This window comes from Plasmopara halstedii (genome assembly GCF_900000015.1).
Source record: "Plasmopara halstedii genome assembly, contig: Scaffold_614, whole genome shotgun sequence".
Taxonomy (NCBI): domain Eukaryota; phylum Oomycota; class Peronosporomycetes; order Peronosporales; family Peronosporaceae; genus Plasmopara; species Plasmopara halstedii.
The window spans coordinates 1622157-1623061 of NW_020187532.1; the positions used below are offsets into that span (position 1 = coordinate 1622157).

The 905-nt window shown below is 55.0% G+C and overlaps 1 protein-coding gene across 1 annotated transcript in view; it reads right to left on the reverse strand.

Moving 5' to 3' along the window:
- The window catches only part of PHALS_12334 (Vacuolar assembly/sorting proteins VPS39/VAM6/VPS3), a gene marked incomplete at both ends in the record, with an annotated part of 3706 nt that extends 2994 nt beyond the window's left edge, over positions 1 to 712 (reverse strand). Inside the window, one exon of the mRNA XM_024727862.1 lies at positions 517 to 712. Within this exon, the coding sequence (XP_024578396.1) occupies positions 517 to 712 (196 nt within the window). The remainder of the gene's footprint in view (positions 1 to 516) is intronic.
- Between the last annotated feature and the right edge of the window lie 193 nt (positions 713 to 905).

Here is a 905-nt window from a genome sequence, read left to right on the forward strand (position 1 = left end):
GCTATGAGCTTGCTCAATCGTAGATTTTGCACTGAACAATGCAGTGCATTCTTCTACCGGCTACACGCCGTTCTACGTGAACGGGACGATTCATCCTCGAGTCCCGCTGACGCCGCCATCCCATGGCTCAGGGCTTGGTGGCGGAGGAATAGCCAAAAGGCTAGCTGATGTCAGCCCCCTCACCATCCGTAAAGAGGTCGATGACTTCCTGTCTACCAGGCTGAGTGTCCTACGACATGTTCGCGATGCGATGGTTGAAAGCCAAGACCTGCAAAAATAATATGCAGATGAAAAGGAAGAGGCAAAGTGGAAAGCTTTAAGGTTGGGGGCCTGGTTTTATTAAATTCTAAACATCTGTCTACATATGCAGCCTCTGCTATCTTCCGGACGAAGCTTCGTCCACGGTTTAGTGGACTGTTTAAGGTTGTGGCAAAACGTGGTCTAGCGTAAACGCTAAACTTTCCCAAACGGATGCACACCCACCCGGTGTTTTACATTGGCTTGCTCAAGCCGTACCGGGATCCGGCGCAGGTGAGCGCGGAAGCATTGGCGCCGGAGTGGATCCCACGGGCCCTCGGCCACCCAGAAGTTGAACCAGCAACTGGTTCTGAGCTCGGAGTGCAACAATCTCCATTTTTAATGGCGCCAAGCGCTCCACCGTCACAAGCAGCGACGCGCTTGCCTGCTCCATAGCTTGGGGTCGCTCAGACATAGCGCGGTAGTCCTCAACGCGAGGCAGCCGGCGCACGACGTGCTTTAAATCGTCTAGAGAGTCCGCACAGCGATATGCTACTTCAGCATGAAGCTCAGCGGAGCTCCGATCACGAAGGACCTCATTCTCAAGGGGTCGAAGAGCATCACGAGTCACCGGTCGGCGGTCGACCCGGTCGTCACCGCCCGCCACC